The sequence below is a fragment of the Schistocerca nitens genome, chromosome 10, assembly GCF_023898315.1.
Source record: "Schistocerca nitens isolate TAMUIC-IGC-003100 chromosome 10, iqSchNite1.1, whole genome shotgun sequence".
NCBI classification, from domain to species: Eukaryota; Metazoa; Arthropoda; class Insecta; order Orthoptera; family Acrididae; genus Schistocerca; species Schistocerca nitens.
The window spans coordinates 54,864,456-54,882,815 of NC_064623.1; the positions used below are offsets into that span (position 1 = coordinate 54,864,456).

The 18,360-nt window shown below is 38.6% G+C and overlaps 1 protein-coding gene across 3 annotated transcripts in view; it reads right to left on the reverse strand.

The window, feature by feature from the left end:
- Positions 1–8: 8 nt before the first annotated feature.
- Positions 9–18,360, reverse strand: part of LOC126210097 (interference hedgehog) — a 640,582-nt gene continuing 622,230 nt past the window's right edge. For 2 of the 3 annotated variants that reach the window (XM_049939232.1, XM_049939231.1), the window contains exons 14-15: positions 15,629–15,792; positions 9–3,673 (exon numbers count right to left, since the gene is read on the reverse strand). In XM_049939232.1, the coding sequence (XP_049795189.1) occupies positions 3,488–3,673; positions 15,629–15,792 (350 nt within the window). In that variant the 3' untranslated portion in view covers positions 9–3,487. The remainder of the gene's footprint in view (positions 3,674–15,628; positions 15,793–18,360) is intronic. The other variant, XM_049939233.1, reaches the window with a different exon arrangement.

The window sequence follows — 18,360 nt, forward strand, 5'->3', positions numbered from 1 at the left end:
ATATTTTATAAATAGAGCAAAAATATTAACAATCACTTAGATGTTATACAAATAATATAATACATAAATTACATCAATACAAAAACTGACACTGCAACTTAATTAAGTCTTGTTGCATTGGCAAGATTGTGCAATGTACTGAATTTATACTGGCAAGAACACACACATCAGGAATGAATAAATTTGTTTCTGTATTACACGTAGACTTCTGAGAATCACAGTGTACACATGAGATAAAGCCATGACTGAAAAATCGACTTTACATGAACCTTTAATGCCTGCTCACTAAAAAGCTGATGTGTACAAAGTTAGTTGTCCACATTTCACATATTAAATAGGTCATTGCCTTGGATCTATGAGAAAGGAAATTTAATGTATAAAAATCTGTATAACTTCTGTTTCAAATTTGATGAAAAAATATTACATTAATCTTGGTAGCATTTATTATGAGATACATAAAGAAATAGTTACTTTTTACCCTTTTATTTGAAGGAAGAGGAAAGTTATGTGATGTGTGGAATTTTTGGTCCACATTCAAACATTGTAAAGTGTTTCCTGGATGGTCATCCATTAAATAGGAATAAGTGATAGTTTAATAGCAAGAAATACTTTCATGTAGGTTTACAATATATACAAGAGTACATTCATTCTTTTGATATAAAAATGTTTAAAAATACAGTCTTAGTTATTTCAGTTTGATTTATTTTACTATCAATAATATAAAATATTCCACACCCTCACAACCATATTCTTTTGTAAGTTTCAGGTATGCAGTCTCACTAGTAAGCAATGAAGAACCATGTCAACTGACAGGTATGTTATCATTACAAGGACTAATACTGTTCTAGATATATACAGTTAAAATAGATATCTCACAGCACATTTAGTTACCTTAGAAGTGAATAAAGATTTGAAACTTGAGCTTGAAGACCTTTCACTACTTCTGCATTACTTCCCTAAGAAAGTGTACATACAGTGTGACTGCTCATTTATGCAACCAAGAGCATCATTGTGTTTGGTTTACATTTTTTTGTTATTTTCATTTGACATTTTAATGCACTCATGTACATTTCAATATTAATCTGATTTTAATTTTAGTTGATACATACAACTACTGTGTGATTTACTGTGCAGAGTTAAGTCTGTACAAAAAATTATTTTTTAAAATATTGACAATTTTCTGAAAAGTCATTCTTACGTTTCTAATTCCATCAGATGTGTTTACACAAGGAAAACTGAACCCTTGCAGACTTTTTCTACTAAGAAGTACTGTTTTATTTGGAGACTGCTACTCTGCAAACATACAAGCAACTGCACTATACAGGCACTTTGTGCTTTCTCGTAACAAACCTATAGTTTTTTAATGTATGTACAAGGGCACAAAGACTTCTGAGCTGCCTCCTTGAGGACATAACACACTAGAAACTGTGTGCCATAAAATTAGCTACTGGTTCTTAACATATGTTTATGCTGTGGCATGGTGCCCCCTTAAACTTTTTCCAGAGCTTCAGAAAAATAGGATTGAATAACTGAATGTCACTAACTATTTAGGCAAAGACAAATGAAAGACCAGAGAGTGAAATGGGCATGACAATTGTCACTGCAACAATAATCACTATATATATAGTGGGACAGTTATGTAAACATAATGGTTATTTCTCTTTAAAAAAAACATTCTGTTTACATAACTGTCCCACTAGATGTATCAAATTCCTTTTATTTTCTGATTTTCTGAGATGACGTACTTTTCCCTTAGTTATTCTTATACGGAGTGTTTTGCAGTATCTGTTTGTCCATTAATTTAAGTGACTGAACAAACTCTCCATTCCTTCAAAACTGTGTTACACTTCAAGTGAAAATGCCACAAGGATGGAATTTCCCAAATACAAGAGAGACTCTGTGAAACTCTCCCCCCACCCCTCCATAATGTCAGAGACCTTCATAATCACTGGCTCCAGTGTGACACTAAGAAAAAGCGGGAACAATCGTTTACTGTTTAGTAGTCCGATTCTAAAATGTGTGACAAAAGTAACTGTACCACCAAGTGTGAGGCTCATGGTGTAATGTGGTTTCTGAATGAAAAAAAAAAAAAAAAAAAATATCTGCCCTCATCAAAATGTATGCACTGATAACTGGACTTCTTGGAAATGTTATGAATAAAACTTCAGTTCGAAAATGTTTAATGTTGGATGAACAAATACTTTTAATGAAGAACCATCTGACTGACCTACAGTTATGTAGGCAGAATGCGAAGTTTTTGGACATTCTCCTTAACGGGCCAGACTCGGCCCCAAGTGATTACCATGTTTCTCTGAAATTGAAGGATTCTTTTTTTGCGAAAAGCACAATGGAAATAACAGTAAACGGAAAGAGGATGCTAATGAGACATTCAGCAATTTAACAGCAACTGAGTGTGCAGAAAGCTTGTGTAGCACTACAATGAATGTTTAAATTCGAATAGTGGTACATAGTAAAATAGCAGAGATACCAAAATATGTTGCAAATTAATTTCTCTTTCATTATCTTCAATAAAAATGTCTCTACTTTTAGATTGACTCCTCTCACAACTACTTCTAATTTCTGAATTGTGCATTCAACAAACATTTTTCTTTTCTCTTCCTCTTTACTTCTTTTTGGTTCTTTGGGTTCAGTGATTCATGATTCGTGGATGCAAAAAAATCACTGGAGATAGAATTTAACTGCTTGATTCCTCTGTATACTCTTCCTCACTGCCTCCCCACCCCAATCCCCACTGCATAATATAGGGAAGGACGAGGAAGTCTCAATTTAATAACTGTCTGAAGTAAGAAAGTGTGATATCTTTAAATAGTGAAATTTGGAAAGGAAGTCCCCCTCACAATCTCTATCTCATATGACTGTGTACCTATCTACTGCTCCAAGGGGATACCAGGCACAAGCTAAGAACATTTCATGATAAAAGAGCTACACAATGAAATAAATTGTACACATTCCAGTTTAGTAAAGAACACAAGACGTTTGTATGCTGCCCACAAACTGGATCTGTGGGCATGGGTTCAGTCTCTCTTCTCAAGTAAATAAGCTGAAAGTTGAAGTCTGATAGGTGTAGCACCAGAAAAAGGTGTCCTTCACGAATCACAAGCACCTTCCAGCCCACGGCACTGGCCATGTTACTGCAGTAGGAAGAGATTAGTTTCAGGACGGAGTTACGGCTGTTAACTATTTTACCAAAATAGAAGCTAGTAAAGGAGCAATGCACTGTATTCATAGTCTTCATTTCTTACGGATACACCACATGTCTGGTGATAAGTGTACATCCACAGTGCACAAACGGAAAGCCACAGACTCGACACATTCAAGTGATCTGCACCACACTGCATCACTAAGGTATCGCAGGTACTATTTTTTTTCTTACAGCACTTTCTGAAATGATGGTACTGCAGCAGTCTCACTATTTGCATCTAAAAGTGTGTTTGTATGCTACAAATGTGATGACAGCTTCGGGTGCTCACACGTAGTTTTCTGGGGGAAGATTCGAGGACGAGTACGGGATCGGCGCTTGTGGCTGCTGCTGTTGCTGCTGCCGCCAGCAGGCGAGCTCCGTGGAGCCAGCAGGGACCGACGCCCCCGTGGCCGGGTCCACGCCCTCGCAGTTGTTGTTCTGGCTGCGCGCTGCCTCCATCAGGCTCTCATCCTGTTGAAATGTAACCATTTTAAACATCCTATAATGTACTAATGATTCATATGTTTAATGAAGAACCCAATACACCCATATTTTTTGATCCTGTAACTGGTAATTTCAGGTTTTTTTTTTTTTTTCAATAATACACTGCCAGAAAAAAATCTGTACACCTATCTACAGGTTTCTAATTCACTCAATATTTCTTGGTCCAACAGTGTATATGGAGTACATGAAATGATTACATTTAAGGATATTAGCATGACCCAAGCTGAAGCATTCATATTAGTCTCTAGTGTAGCCTCCATGGGTAGCTATGTAGACACTGACTCTGGCATTCATTCCATCACACAGATGGCAAATACTGTCCTGTTCGTGTAGTTCAGTAAGAGTTGTTGGCTGGAGAGTCATACAAGTCACTTCTCATCCCATCATATCCGCAATGTACTCAACTGGAGACAAGACTGGAGAATGTGTTGGCCAGGGAAGCTGCCACAGATCTTGCAGAGCATGACGAGTTCTATGGACAATATGCATGTGAGCATTACACTGTTGGAACAACACATCACTATCCCATTGCAATAACAGCAAAAGAATGGGTCTAAAAACATTCTGCACATACTGATTGCTGATTAGTATCCCCTCCAGAAACACCAAAGGTGAACGAGAGTTGAAGGTTATCGCACACCAGACCGTGGTGGGGCCAGTGTGTCTAGGACAAGTGTACTCTATGAGACAGCACTGACCAGGTCTATGTCGTATGCACAAACGACCATCACTTGCATGCAAGCAGTATCTGCTTTTATTTCTGAAGACCACAGCATACAATTCCATTTTCTAAGTGATCATCTGACGGCACCAGCTGAGCCGTGTACATTGATGCTGTGGTGTGAGTGGAAGACTGACCTAGAGGTGTCGTGCCCATAGTCGCACTGCTAATAACTAGTTCACAACAGTTCATGTTCACATGTCTAGGCTGACAAGTGCTCTTAGCTGTGCTGTGCTAGCTGACACTCTGCCACTGCTGCTCTCACAATACGACAATCCTGGCAGGCATCTGTGCTGCGTGGACATCCACAACCTCATCTATGGGTGCAACCACTAATTCCAGCATTGTTGCACAACTAACGCAGCACTTTCAGTTCATGTGGCAGTTCTCCAAAAGGACCTTCCTGCCACGTGGAAGGCCACAATTTGACCCCTTTCAAACTCACTCAGTTGGCTGTGGGAAGTATGAGTGTGTCTCCATGTCATGGTTGCCTGCTTGCTTCACGTGCTTGCACCACATGAGCCTTTTGAAAATGATGAAACTAATTCTGGCTGTGAGTATTCTGTACTGAAGGGAAGACACAGATGGTGCTCTGGTGCCTGTAACACTAAACTATCTCTTTTTTTCTGGCGGTGTATACATTTTGAATAGACAGTTAACACTTCTGGTTAATAATTTGGGTATTTTGTTTGATTTTGAAATTACAATTTTGTAGTTAATAAGACTAATAATAATAATAATAATAATAATAATAATAATAATAATAATAATAATATCCAAGAGGTGAGCACTTCAGTGTTGTAACCAATGTAAACCCACGATTTCTGATACAAAAATAAGACAAATGACACAAAACAAAGTATGCATAATTATATTTAATGAATAATTACTGAATGTATGAAGACATTTAACAAATCTCACATAAGTAAGAAATTTTGTAAAAGGAAAACAACACATGAACCAAATGAATATGATTACACATTTGTATCAGACAGGTCAAATTTGTAAAAGAGCATAATTTAATAAATCTAGACAAAAATATAAAATGAATTGTCACAAGAAGTCTGTATAAAATTTTGAAAATGATGAAACAAATTCTAATAACAGATTTTACAGAGTAAGAATTACTGACTGTTGAAGATTATAAATATGATTGTGGCTGCAACTGCATGACTCGTTATTTTGTTTGTATCAGATATAGTATCTCCATACAGTTAGCTTTTGTAGTAAATGTTTGAAATTATATGAAACAGAAATGTTTTCAATGGCATCTTTAACCTTTCATTAAGATGCCAGGACCAAAAAGCACCTCCTCAATGACCTGAGTATTTGTTATGAGTTTATATTCTGCCACTCTGCAAATAATTTAATTCACTAGACTAGCACTTGCACAAATTTAGATAAATAGTGTGTGTGTGTTTGAAAGTTACTTAAAATGAAAAATATGTTGAAGGCAGCAACATTATATCATATAGAAAAAAGTCAATACAGTTAACAGTGCCTTTTATGTTCAAAAGTCATGAATAATGCTACATCTGCACTAGAGAATCAAGTTTGGGGCGCAGAGGGGGGGGGGGGGGGGGGGGGGGGAAGGTTGAATCATAACAAACAGGTGGAAGTAGGTGATAACAGAAACAAAAACTTTCCTGTTAAGCTGAAAACAAGACTGCAAACGAGCTGTTTATCAGATAAATGTGAATTTGTGGTTATGAGCATCCACTGACTTCAGTATCATTTACGTCCACAAATGTACTACATAAACCACCACGCAGTCCATAGTGGAGGGTATCTTGTACCACTGCTAGACATTCCATTTCTTCTTTCACTCGTAAATGGTGCGAGGAAAGAAAAATTTCTATATGCTTCCATATGAGTCCTGATTTATCTTCTCTCTGTGGTCCTTACACAAGAAGTCAGTAGTAATACTGTCCACAGTATGGTATAAAAGAAAGTCATCTTTCCTCCAGTAAACAGTTAACTAAAGAGCAAAATTCACAACAATAACATTCAGATTATATAGGTTAAGTCAGAAATTTGCAACTTAAGGCTCTCTGTCAAATAAACACAGAAACAATCAAATTTTTATGTGGAAGTTAGATTAGAAGTTGAGCGCACGCAGAATAACGTGCCAGCAGATGCACAGTCAGCGAGGCAAGTGTGGGGAGAATGATAGTGGTGGGGTTCACAAGGGGAAATACTGAGTGCTGGAGGGGTGGTGTCACTCTGAACTGAAGATTACGCTCACGTTTTTCATAAATTTTAAGCGGAGCCCCTCCACACCCACACTCGCATGATGGTCACCCAAAAAGGTGACCTGTCACCTCTGCTTTGGTTAGTATCTAAAAGGCATTCCACTGAAAATGCAGCAGCGATTTATTTTCACGTGACTTGTTAACCATTTATAACTTTCAGAGGAGTGTCATGAGTGGAGAATTTTGAGTAAAACCTACAACTTTCTTGTTGCTGTGTTAAAATTTGCTTCTTTTGCAAAATGGGATTTATACAATGTCACTTCACTAACATGTTGTGCAGATGTAATAGCAACAGAATTCTCAAACAGTGGTTTAAGAAGTTTATTAAGCAAGGAAATGATGACAAGTAAGGTCAATAGCTTATTAAAAAAAAGCACATCCACAGGACATGTAATGTCTTCACTTATATTGTTTCACTAGATATTGATGACCCTTAAGAGTTACATTCTTTCATCATAAAAGTTTGTAGTTTGTAGTGTTTAATAAAAAGAAAAAGAAAAAGAGTAGAAAAGAAAAAGAAAGAAAAGGTTGAAAATGGTGGGAAGAAATGGTGAATAAAAAGGGGGATTTAAAATTGTAAATGACCGTGAAAAAGGGAAAGAATGAAAGCAAATCGGATTTCGTGATTCGGAAAAGCTATTGTTGGGGTGGTCCTTGTGGCATTTTTGAGCAAAAGTTAAACCAATTTCCACTACAAAAATTATTGAAAAAGTACAGAGAATAACAAAATGTAACTGACAGGGGGAAATGGAGTAGCTTAGAGTTAATTCTTTACCATGTTAACATGTCTTCTTGTTTCGTGCGGTGTCCAGGTCTTCAAAAATCTCCTACTTCTGCGTGAAAAGTCTGCTCCGAAATCTTGCAATAAGTTTCATTGTCCAGGAATTTCTAATGTACACCAAACCTTCTTGATATTAAATGCAATTTATTTTATGTTGCTTCCCTCCTTCAAATTTCATAACAACTTCCTCAATATGTCTACACATTAAAATCAGATCAAGACTAGCTATTAAGTTTTTTACATCAGCATCAGATCACGTCTGCATTAAGCTTCCTCTCTCGAGAGACAATAAAGAAATGGATAGAAAAACAAAAAAAAGTTACAATTTTAGTATTTTCTCTGCCGTCGAGCACTCATACCGCTGCGACGGTATAATTTTTATCTGTGGGAACGAGTGTAGCGCAGCAAAATTCAAAGTCCCACTACAAGTTTTTGAAATACCACAGCAGATAATGTGCTGTCATTTGCCAAACTCTCATTTCAGTTTCTCAAACCACTTATCAGATACAAGGAATGTTAAGGATATTTCATTTTGGTCTTGTAGCTGGTGTGTGCAATCACAAGTGAGTAAGCTACAATCACTGTTTTCTATATTGGTAACAAACTTCCACCCAGCTCTAAAGAAAAATTCAATATGTCAGCTAAATTTCATATGCAGCAACATATGATGTAATATGCAGCAAACACAAAATCATAATGACCCCTACTTTTCATTATAAACTTCTTCAAACTCTGTGCATTGCCCCGCTTAAATGGAAATATCGCAATAACTAAAACATTACCGGAATGAGAGGCACATCATCGTGAATCTGACATACAAAACTATAAGTCAATTTTTTTACTGAATATTTTCCGTAATATCATTTGAGGAAGACTGAAGGGCATGCAGCTCAAATGTGTCAGTGCAGCACATCACCAACTGGCTGATTGGCTGAAAGTGCATAAACAATGTGACCTCCCCTTCTGAGCAAACAAATGAGCTCACACAGCACTTTGGACAAAAAATTGATCACCGTGCACTGGCCACTATGTCCTGCATGGACACTACCAATGTTGAAAATGTTTATATACATGATGTAGGTGTCTTGAAAGGAGGATATAAGATGAATATCAACAAAAGCAAAATGAGAATAATGGAATGTAGTGGAATTAAATCAGGTGATGCTGGTGGAATTAGATTAGGAAATGAGACACTTAAAGTAGTAAATGAGTTTTGCTATTTTGGCAGCAAAATAACTGATGATGGTTGAAGTAGAGAGGATATAAAATGTAGACTGGCAATGGCAAGGAAAGCGTTTCTGAAGAAGAGAAATTTGTTAACATCGAGTATAGATTTAAGTGTCAGGAAGTCATTTCTTAAAGTATTTGTATGGAGTGTAGCCATGTGTGGAAGTGAAATGTAGACGATAAATAGTTTAAACAAAAAGAGAATAGAAGCTTTCGAAATGTGCTGCTACAGAAGAATGCTGAAGATTAGATGGGTAGATCACATAACTAATGAGGAGATATTGCATAAAATTGGAGAGAAGAGAAATTTGTGGCACAATTTGACTAGAAGAAGGGATCAGTTGGTAAGGCATATTCTGAGGCATCAAGGGACCACCAATTTGGTTCAAAAAATGGCTCTGAGCACTATGGGACTTAACATCTATGGTCATCAGTCCCCTAGAACTTAGAACTACTTAAACCTAACTAACCCAAGGACATCACACAACACACCAATTTGGTATTGGAAGGCAGTGTGGAGGGTAAAAATCATAGAGGGAGGCCAAGAGATGTATACACTAAACAGATTCAGAAGGATGTAGGTTGCAGTAGGTACTGGGAGATGAAGAAGCTTGCACAGGATAGAGTAGCATCGAGAACTGCATCAAACAATCTCTGGACTGAAGACCACAACAATACAACAATAACAACAATATGATATAGCCAAGACTGATGATGTAATTATTTCATATGATGATTATGTGGAAGATGATGTTTTGAATGAAGTACAGCACACTGATTATGAGACAAAATGTTTTATTGTCGTTAAAGATGAATATTCATCAGAGGAAAGTGAATGTATTGTATCTGGATTGTCAAAAGTAGACAAGGTTTCAACATTAAGTATAGATAGCTATTCAAAATCTATTGTATGCATAGAATCTGTGTGGGAAAAACTGTCTAATTTTTTTAAAGAATTGTATCTTGATTGGTGGGAAAAGTATCAGAACAAATTTTGTAATCAGTTTAAAATGATTCAAAAGAACCTTGTGATAATGTGGTACATGAAGTGATTTTGTGTGAAATGGGTAGTCCTGATGAGTAAATTTGTAATTTCGACTTGTCAGTTACAATAAGGGAAAGAATAATAGCAATATGTGGAAGCAGACATATATGTTTTTGCTCAGTTCACTGTCTTAATTTCACAGTAGATTTAAGTGAAAAACTAACTATAAAATGTACAGCTAGGATAATGTGTACGGAACTATGGTGGAGAAGGTTCCACAGGCTGAATTAAATAAAAAGACCATGACATCGATTAAAGTGTGATAAGAGGAACAACAGTGATGTGCACAAATTTCTCTGCAAGGGTGAATTGCAAAATTTTATGTTTGCTTTATTTACTGAATTAACTTTTAATCTTTTGATATTATATGGGTTATACTAAGATTCATGCTACGCTGATGGCTGATGACTTTTCTAGTGATTATTTAATGATTAATTTCTATGTTGTGCTTCATTCACTTAATGCTTTTGTCTATGACATCACTTTTAATGGGAAAAACGATTTGCTATTCTTATTTGAATACTGATTATGCTATGCAGTACAAAGAAACATGTTGCATCATGATGACTTAATAATTTGAAAATTGTGGTATATTTCATATTTTGACTGGATTTGAATTAGACTTCTTAATCTTTGTTTTGAGATCACTTGTCATTTTAATTTTACTATAATTTATTTTCTGTAAAGCATTAGTAGGACATATACACATTATACGTTATGAGCATGACATATACAGAGCCTTAAATGCAGCAATTTTCTTATAGAGAAACGACAAAGTAGTATTAGATTTGTTTAGTAGTAGGCCTATACATCATGTCTTATTGAAAGTAACCTTGAAGATCAGACAGACGCAATGACTGTGAAAGGTTTGTGAATATTTCTGACACATCTGTAAAGAATAAATTGGAAGTTGCATCAAAATGTTGTCAGGTTATTATTTACAATGATCAACCCTGAACCTAATCTTTCACCAATCAAGTAAGTATTCAAGTTATCTTGTTCTAACACTATCAAACAGAATATTGATTACTGATGATACATATTGGGTTTACATTCCAAATAAATCACCTGCAAAGCAAAAACAGCTTATGTTTGCAAAAGTCAAATAATAATTTTTGGCTAAACAATCGGACAGTAATGTTTGATATTCCATACATTACACAATATAACAACACTTCTGGAAAGAGTTATTGCTGCTTGACATACATATGGTTGCTGAGCTGGTGAGGCACTAGCACTAGATTTATGCCCCTCCTCCCCCACATCGCACTCTGTGCTCTGCGAGTGCTGCGTCCCAAGCTTTGCTTAAGACGAAGTAAGAACATTTCACTCAGACCCGAAAAATACAGCACAGTTGTCATTTAAGTTGAAAGAAACGTATGAATTGTAGTCTAGATCAATAAATACAATGTAAAGTAATAAAATATAGCAAAAGTCACCTTCATTTAATAGTACAATTCAGAAGAAGTTGCTCACTGTGAAAGATATTACAGTCCAACTGATAGAGAAAATGCAACACCAAATGGTGAATCCATCAAAAGGGCTATGGCTCATGTAATCCTACAGTTTTTGCAGTCAGGCCATGAGGAAGACTTCTCAGGAAATCCTTTGAAGTTCTGATCATGTCTAAAGGCAAAGAAAGGATACATACCTTCAGTTCAATCTCTTGCGGGTTAGACCGGTGTTGAAACTGAAGAGAACAGACAAAATGCTTCATTTTAAGAAGTATTAATATGTGGGTATATTGGCATATGCTATATTGGCATATGTACATTTGGCTGCCAAACAGATTTACAAATGAGAGATATCGATATTAATACCCCTTGTACTGAAAAAGAATTGAGAATATTAAAAGTGAAGAAGACACCATGCCCAAACAGAATGAGATTTTATACTGAAGACACTGCAGAATCAGGCCCTTACCTAGCTCATATTTATTGAGAATATCTACCACAAGCAATAATTCTACACAACTAAAAAATTCCTGAGTACAAAAAGGGTAAACAATTGCAGCTATATATTGCTGATGTCTGCTTATAGCAGGATTCTGGATCGTATTCTGAGACATTATGATGCCCCATTGTGCAATAATTTTCTTTTAAAATTAGCACATATACAAAACAAAGTCAGAAAAGAATCTACTGCTATATCACCACATGGTCACTCATTACACTGCCTGGTTATACTGAGTGCGACAGAACCAATTAAGCTTTTGAGGAGTTATAAAAAAGAAATTGTGGTGGATACAGAAAGAATATTTTTAAATTCAAAACCAATATTTCATACAATTTTATATTCATCCAGTGTTGAAAATAATGCCCTCAAGATGATTACCATTAACAGCAATACACTTTTGGAGAAGATCTCTGAAATTCTCAACAGTTCATTTAAATATATCACGAGATATGGTGTTCACTTCTTCAATAATTTGCTCTCTTAGCTCTGGCTTGGTGTAAGGTGATGTTTAAACACCTTTTGCTTTAGGTATCCCCAAAGAAAGAAGTCACAAATGCTGGTGACCATGCAGGCAACCCCACATCACCCCTCAAAGAGGCCAGACATCATGGGAACATTTTCTTCACAACATTGAATGAATTTTGGGCTGTGTGAGCTGTAGCCTCATACTGTTGGAAGAACAAGTCCCCTATTCCCTCTTCTTCAATGGTCTCTTCCATTCTCGGCTACAGAAAATTTTGGAACACTGAAACATAATGCGTGGAATGCACAGTTATAGTCACACCTTCCTCATCAAATTTGTTTATTCACGGTCCCACTGAGATGAAAATGTGCCTCATCACTGCTGAAGAAAGTTGCCTCCAGAGGTATCTGTGCAAGCATTTGTTCGCACAGGTTTCAGTAGTTGGTGTAATCTGCTGGGCTCAATTCTTGAAGCATCTTTATTGTGAAGGGATGTACATTAAAATCAAAATGCAAAATCCTCCCCAAATTGTGATCTGAAATCCCCAATGCAACAGCATGCCTTCAAGCAGAAAGTAATGGCAAATGCTACAAACTATCTGGTGTTGTGGCTGATTTGCATTGCCCACAAGTATCTCTTCTTAGTGCGCTACCAGTTTTTTCCTACTGCCCACCCCAGGGCTGAATTTTGTTTGCATTAGGAATGGCACTGTTATGCGGAATGTTGAACCGTCACCAAAAAGCTCTTTGCTTCACGATCACAGCCCGACTATTTTCAAAACACACACACATGGCAAAGCCCCAATGAGCTCCGGTCCAAACCATGTCAGCCATACTGTAATGGGGTCATGGATGGAACAGAGGGAGACCATGTGCAAATGCTCCCCCCCCCCCCCCCCCCCCAACACCAGAGCAGTTATCACTGCTCGCTTAGTTCTGCTGCATCCTGTATAAGAGACAAACATTCCAATAGATGATCACAAATCCCATTCCTCTCCTAAGAAAATAGATTAAAAAAAATGCTCACACATACACTTACACCGACACACATTCAGTTGAAACCAAGAAAGTTGGCAATGGTTACAAAAGCAAATGACACACCAAGGTCCCCTTTGTGATCATCAGACAGACCATGTGCCACAGTCGTCCCTCCCAGATGCCACCTTCCCACGGTGGACCCGAAAGTGCCTCTGTCATTGTACTTGCCACACCACTACGGCTGTGGACACCTCTCTCTGTGTGGATGGCTGGGCACTCTGAGGCCTTCACATATTTGGGTGCCCTACAACAACATGCTAGATTCATCACTGCCCTACGGGCTCAGCCCTCACCATCTTTTCATTCCTCATCCACTGAGTCGACCCTAGCACTTTGTTTTTACCTTCTGCTCCTGGCATCCCTCCTCGCTGACCCAGCCAAGGTGCTCACGCTCAGGCTCCCGCACCCATCATGCTTCTTCCCATCCTGTTTGCTGCTGGGTCTCAGTGTCCCTCTCTGCCCTCCGGGGTACGTGCTTTACTGCTCGCTTCTTCCTTTCATTCACACCGTTCCTCGCCTGTTGCTTTGGCCATGCTTTACAATTCTCTGTCCTCATTTCCAAACCTTCTGGCTCCACAGCAGCCAGCACCCGCTGACCACTCCACTGCCAATAGGGACTGCTTTGCACCGCTGGTCCGCCACCTTTCGGGGTCCCGGGTCTCAGTGCGACAGTCGACTTTGCCAGATACCTACAATCACAGTGGTTGCCCATCTTCTCCTCAGAGGGGGAGAAGGGATACGGTGTCAAGGCCACCAGTCTCTCAGAGCTAGATGGTCAGTTGCAATTTCCTAGTGGACAAGGAGATTGTAACTGGACATGCAGTCTGATGGCTAGATAAAATGTACCTACAGGTTGCCGACTCATTGGCCTGCCCTTGCTGCATCACCGAGGAACAACTGCAACAGTTCTAGATGGGCAAAACAATACAAGTCAGGACAGAGACAACACTGACTTGTCTGTACCAGAAAGTCAGAATGTTGCCACAGCAGGCCCCTCCCCTCACTGCTGTGTGGCATTGCTACCACTGACAAGAAGCACAGTATACATCAGTGGTTCATCCCAGGCCTTACACCAACCACACCGCGGTCCCGCATCTGGAGTACACTACCGAGCACTGTTGATGTAGGAAGGAACTTTAATCTCACCAGATACAATCTTGGGACTCAATTGGCTAGACTTCATTCATTGTACTCAGTGGATAACTATCCTAGGCCTTGTGCTCCACATCACTGCTATTGCATCATCACAAACTTCTAATTGAAACTGGCCTTAATAAACTTTCAGACTAACTAGATACTTGACCTTCAGTGGTTTCTTGCATTTTCTATAACTAAATCATCACAGTTGGGTGACTTAATGAGAAACATATTAGTTATCTTTTCCCACAATAAACAAATGATGACTATTTGTCCGCTTCAAAGCTATTTCTTTCCGTATGTACCACACTTGTTGCAACAAAGATGGATAATAGTAAGCATGGAAGGTATCTGAATAACTTCAAGAAAGATTCTAGGTAGTGTACCACTTTCCATTTGGGCTGAGTATCTGAAAAGCTCCTTCACTTTGAATCACAACTTGTTGAGAGCACGATTGTCTAATCCAACCAAAATGATGTACTCAATGCTATCTGTTCATTACACCGTAGAGGTTGCTGGTCAGGCTTATTGGTGCAATGTTGGAAAACAACTACCTAAAGTACTTGATACAGGCAGCCATGTTGTTAACATGGCAAATTTTACATTTTTTTCCCTTTCCATTACTTTCTCCTTGTAAAAGTCAACCACTGTATCCAGTACACAAATAATATTTATATCACATATAATTTAGAACATAATAATAAATTATAAAATTTCAAATTCAGTCTGCTGATACCTGCATTCACATAGGTAATAGAGTAAACATTACATATTATTCTCCAGCAGAGCAAAACTGTTGCCTCTGATAAACAGCAGAGTGTACAGTACACAGTATCCAAAATTCTTCTCATGCATGCATATACTCATTAATTCTTGAATACCAGTGACAAGAGTTCCACAAAATTTTGGAGAAATGTGAAATATCAGGCTTCTCTCAGACAAGAGTGTACAATGAGAATGGTTCACAGGTTATGACTAAAGAAGACAGGTCATGCACTAAAATCTCTAAGTACAGCTCAAGACCTACAGTCATAAGGAATCTTTATCAAAGTTCCTGTAACGTAACTATCACCACAGTAACTCCTCAGAGTTACACAACTACAGAGACATGCAACAAGACGGATAGTCGCGAGCACTAACTAGGATGGAAGTTTCAACTTGAAAAATGTAAGTGATAACAGTGTGGCATGCAGTCAATTTTCTTTTCCAGGCCCAAGACCTCCAGTATTCCAACTACACATTCCGTTACACTGCGTCTATCTTCCCGAGGTTCCGTGCCGGATGCCAGGAATCGTGCAGTTACCTCGGCCTCTGCCAGGGGGTTCGTGGTGATGGTGAGCTTCCCGTTGGCCAGCGGTTGCTGTGTCTGCGGCAGCCGCTGCGGGGGTCGACCGTTCTGCTGGCCACCCCCGCGCCCGCCCTTGGCAACCGCCGTGATCTCTGGGAATTTGTCCCGGCTATCACTCCCTGTGTGTTGCGAATGGTACAGGTAAGGCATGTGGAGTGCGAGCGAAACTTTTTTTTTCTGTTGATTGAGAAGTGTCTGCAATGAACATGATTAGATTTGCAACCTCCTTTTCCCAACACAAAACATTCCCAAAGAAACTGATGCAATACACTGTACAGCACTGGCCGTTAGGAAAACACATGGAAATACTGTAGACACATGTTTCACAGCAGGACAATAGATATACTGCACCTGGATAAACCAGAGCCTTCGAAACACCCATCGAGTTTTACCAATGACATCATAACAAGGTTCAAAATGAAATACAAACAAAATTTCAAAATAGCAGCCATAATGCACCTATTCCTGTGGTGCAAAAATATAAACAAAAGTTACAAAATTGTACAAATTCTTAACAATAAATATTGAGCCTAACAGGAAAATCACAGAATAATGAGGCTTTTGAATGGGGACAAACTGCAAAAACTAAAATAACAACCACAAAAATATGCAAAACAAAAATAACCCGATAAGTTGATAAAGCAGTTGGTAAAAGAAAAAAGGAAATTAGTGTGAACCAATTATAACTGGTATCAATAACATCACTTGTCATATATAGCTCAACTGAAAAGCCTTTTTACACAAAGCCAAAAAGTGATACCAATACAGATAACCAAAAATCATGGAAATTCAGAAATGAACAAAACAAGAGTTATAATAGTTTAACACACAAACTGTGCCTCGATCTCTCAAGCAGCATGTCAGACAAGAATTTTATATTTCAATGGAAGATGTATTCATAAGAAATTCCAAGTTAACATAAATTGTAATCAATGTTTATCTTCATTACCAGGATAACCAAAGATAAAGTTTAAGCTCTGACTGATTATTAGTGTAAACTTGTTATAGTCTGTTCAAGTAGCTAAACCTGTAGCTCTAATAATGTGCCCACACCATCACAATTTCTAACACACATTACAGGCCCAGTGAAAACCACAAATACTGTATTAACTGACACTGTTAATGCTCCCAAGCAAAACAAACCAACACTCTGCACACACATGATGTCACCCATCATGACACCACTCTGTCATGGCTCAGAGCTGATGGGCAGCATCAAACCTCAAGTTGATTCCCCTGAATATTACTGCTGTTGCAGAGTTCATCATTTCAATCTGGAGACAGATACTTGGCTTATATCATGTAACGTCAAACTCCGAAGGTTTATTAAAATACATTTTCTCGGTGCGTAGAATTATGCTGATACGCCATCATACCCTGCCTATGAAAGTTGATTAGCCCTCATCTTTTTTACCCACAATAAACTTCAGACTACCATACAAAAAGAAGAGGGTGAAGATTTTGTTCATTTTCTACCTTAATCGTCTACAGTTTCGCTGCTGTAGCAATGTCGTTGGAAAGTATTTCAACTGATTACATATCATGTTTCACAAATATTTCATCTGAAGTTCGCTATGCTCTGTTACACTATGCAATTCCAGAGAGGACATTATTTAATTGTTGTACACAGTGGAAAGGCATGATCTTCAGCCCTGAAACACACTGATAAAATTGTCTTCTTAATGTGTCCATTTTTGCGATGTGGTTGATGTATTAAACAATATAAATAAAAGACAAATCGCCCTTCATACTTTTAAAGTATTCCTAGTAAATTAAGTAGGGAAAGAACTGCAGCTTTTGGACTCACCTGGGGCTTTTCACATGAATATCATGAATTCTACTGGGATCAGTGCTGGCAATTTTGCTTATTAGCACATCCAGTCATTAAAAATTTTGCTTCATGAGACAGCAGCAGTTGTGGAGAAGCAGTGGTTCTCTGTTGGTCACTGCAAGAATGTCAGTACAGCTGGAGAGTCTGTCTGGACTATCAACACCTCTCAGCTCTTGAACAACTGCAGTTTATGCAGACGAAACTTCGAATCAACCAGTAACAAGCAAACAATGGAAAATCCAGGAAGGAATGCACCAATATAATGAAAAGGAAAGTTGCTACTCGCCATATAGTGGAGATGCTGAGTCACAGACAGGTACAACAAAAAGACTGTCACACATACAGCTTTCGGCAAGTAAGGCCTTTGTCAAAAACAGATGACACATACACACACACACGACACACTCATGCAAACGCAACTCACACATGACTGCAGTCTGAAACCACACTGCGAGCAGCAGCACCAGTGCATGATGGGAGTGGCGACTGGGTGGGGGTAAAGAGGAGGCTGGGGCATGGACGGGGAGAGATAGTACGTTAGGGGGGGGGGGGGTGGACAGTGAAGTGCTGCAAGTTAGATGGAGGGCAGGGAAGAGGTGGGGGGGGGGGGGGGGGGGTAGCAGACTACCTCTCGTTGTACCCTGAAATGAGAAATGTCCTACCCGCTATTCTTCCCACCCCTCCCACAGTGGTATTCTGCGTCCAATGAACCTGCACAATACACTCATCCATCCTTACACAACCCCTGCTCCCAACCCCTTACCTCATGGCTCATACCCCTGTAGTAGAGCTAGATGCAAGACCTGTCCCATACATCCTCCCACCACCACCCACTCCAGTCCAGTCACAAACATCA